The sequence below is a fragment of the Penaeus monodon genome, chromosome 30, assembly GCF_015228065.2.
Source record: "Penaeus monodon isolate SGIC_2016 chromosome 30, NSTDA_Pmon_1, whole genome shotgun sequence".
Lineage (NCBI taxonomy): Eukaryota > Metazoa > Arthropoda > Malacostraca > Decapoda > Penaeidae > Penaeus > Penaeus monodon.
The window spans coordinates 3,715,327-3,716,565 of record NC_051415.1 but is presented as its reverse complement, the minus strand read 5'-3'; the positions used below and the strand labels follow the sequence as shown (position 1 = coordinate 3,716,565).

Here is a 1,239-nt window from a genome sequence, read left to right as displayed (position 1 = left end):
GTCAGGATACTTATGCACTACAAGAATACTATCAAGGAACAACAGGAGTTCTGCCAATAACTCACTGGTCAAGCACATCCTTCGCAGGCAGCACCTTCAGATTTGGCGTGGATAAGTCTGGCTCCTTGGCACCCTCCAGGTCTCCTGATTTCTCAGGCTGCCACGAGGGAACGTACTTTGGTCTCCTCCACACAATGCCATATTCAGTGAGTTCCAGACGCATGGCATAATGACGGCGCTGGTCAATAGCTGGGTGGTGTATTTAGCAAATTAGAAAAGAGATGCGGACATTATTTTTTAAAGGTACTGACATATAATGGTAATGGTTTTTAGTCAAAACTCCTATTTCTGATTAAATATTCATGTAAAGAGTTTACTATTTGTTTTGCTATTAAACGAAAAATAATATATTTCCTTCATATGATACACATAGAGCTCTCAACAGAATAATTCTTAAATCTTCTATTCTGACCCCTAACTAAAATGAAATTCTTCTTTAACGCTAAATAATCACAATGCAATACAATTCTTCATGCTATGCACTTTAAAGACTTTACCGTAGAATTATCCTACCAGTATCACTACAGGCATATAAGAAATACATTTGTAGTGAGATACTCATAAAGCAAACCAATGAAATCATTGAACACACAGTAATACAAAGGTAAACACATGAGAATCCATGACATATAACGAGAGTCGGAGGCATACTAGCTTCTTTAAAACCAATTGTATGCTAGCCTAAACAACTGGGGTGATCATCTTATTTCTCATCCACCATATGTGTATTACATATCCCCCTACTGTCTATGCACAAAAAAATTGTTATTTACCATTAAACCGGCTGCCGGTTCCACTAACATAGTATAATTTAGGACATTACGACCATACAAGATTAAAGAGCGATATATCATTGAAGTGAATATTAAATCCACCTCAAACAAAGACTCTGGGTAATAATGCCACGACATGAAATGAACAAGGAAGGGAAGGAAAAGATATTTACCAGGAATATTCACTCCATTGGGCTTGCAGACCGGAGCAAACGGAGTCGTCTTTACTCCATTTAAACCGGGAAGGAGTCCACACCTCGCCACTCCTGATATGTACCTGCCAGCCAGCCTCAAGGGAAACGCCATTCTGAAGGATTTGTGGTTATAATAACATCCTAATCGACCGTAAATTGTGTTGTGTAATGAAACCCCTTCCACGGGACTTTGTTTACTTGACGGCGGTCGC

The 1,239-nt window shown here is 39.2% G+C and overlaps 1 protein-coding gene across 1 annotated transcript in view; it reads right to left on the bottom strand.

Annotated features, from left to right (window-relative positions):
- The window catches only part of LOC119592467 (28S ribosomal protein S15, mitochondrial-like), a gene marked incomplete at its 5' end in the record, with an annotated part of 6,743 nt that extends 5,504 nt beyond the window's left edge, over positions 1–1,239 (bottom strand). The window contains 2 exon segments of the mRNA XM_037941292.1: positions 66–249; positions 1,007–1,239. Of these exon segments, the coding sequence (XP_037797220.1) occupies positions 66–249; positions 1,007–1,239 (417 nt within the window).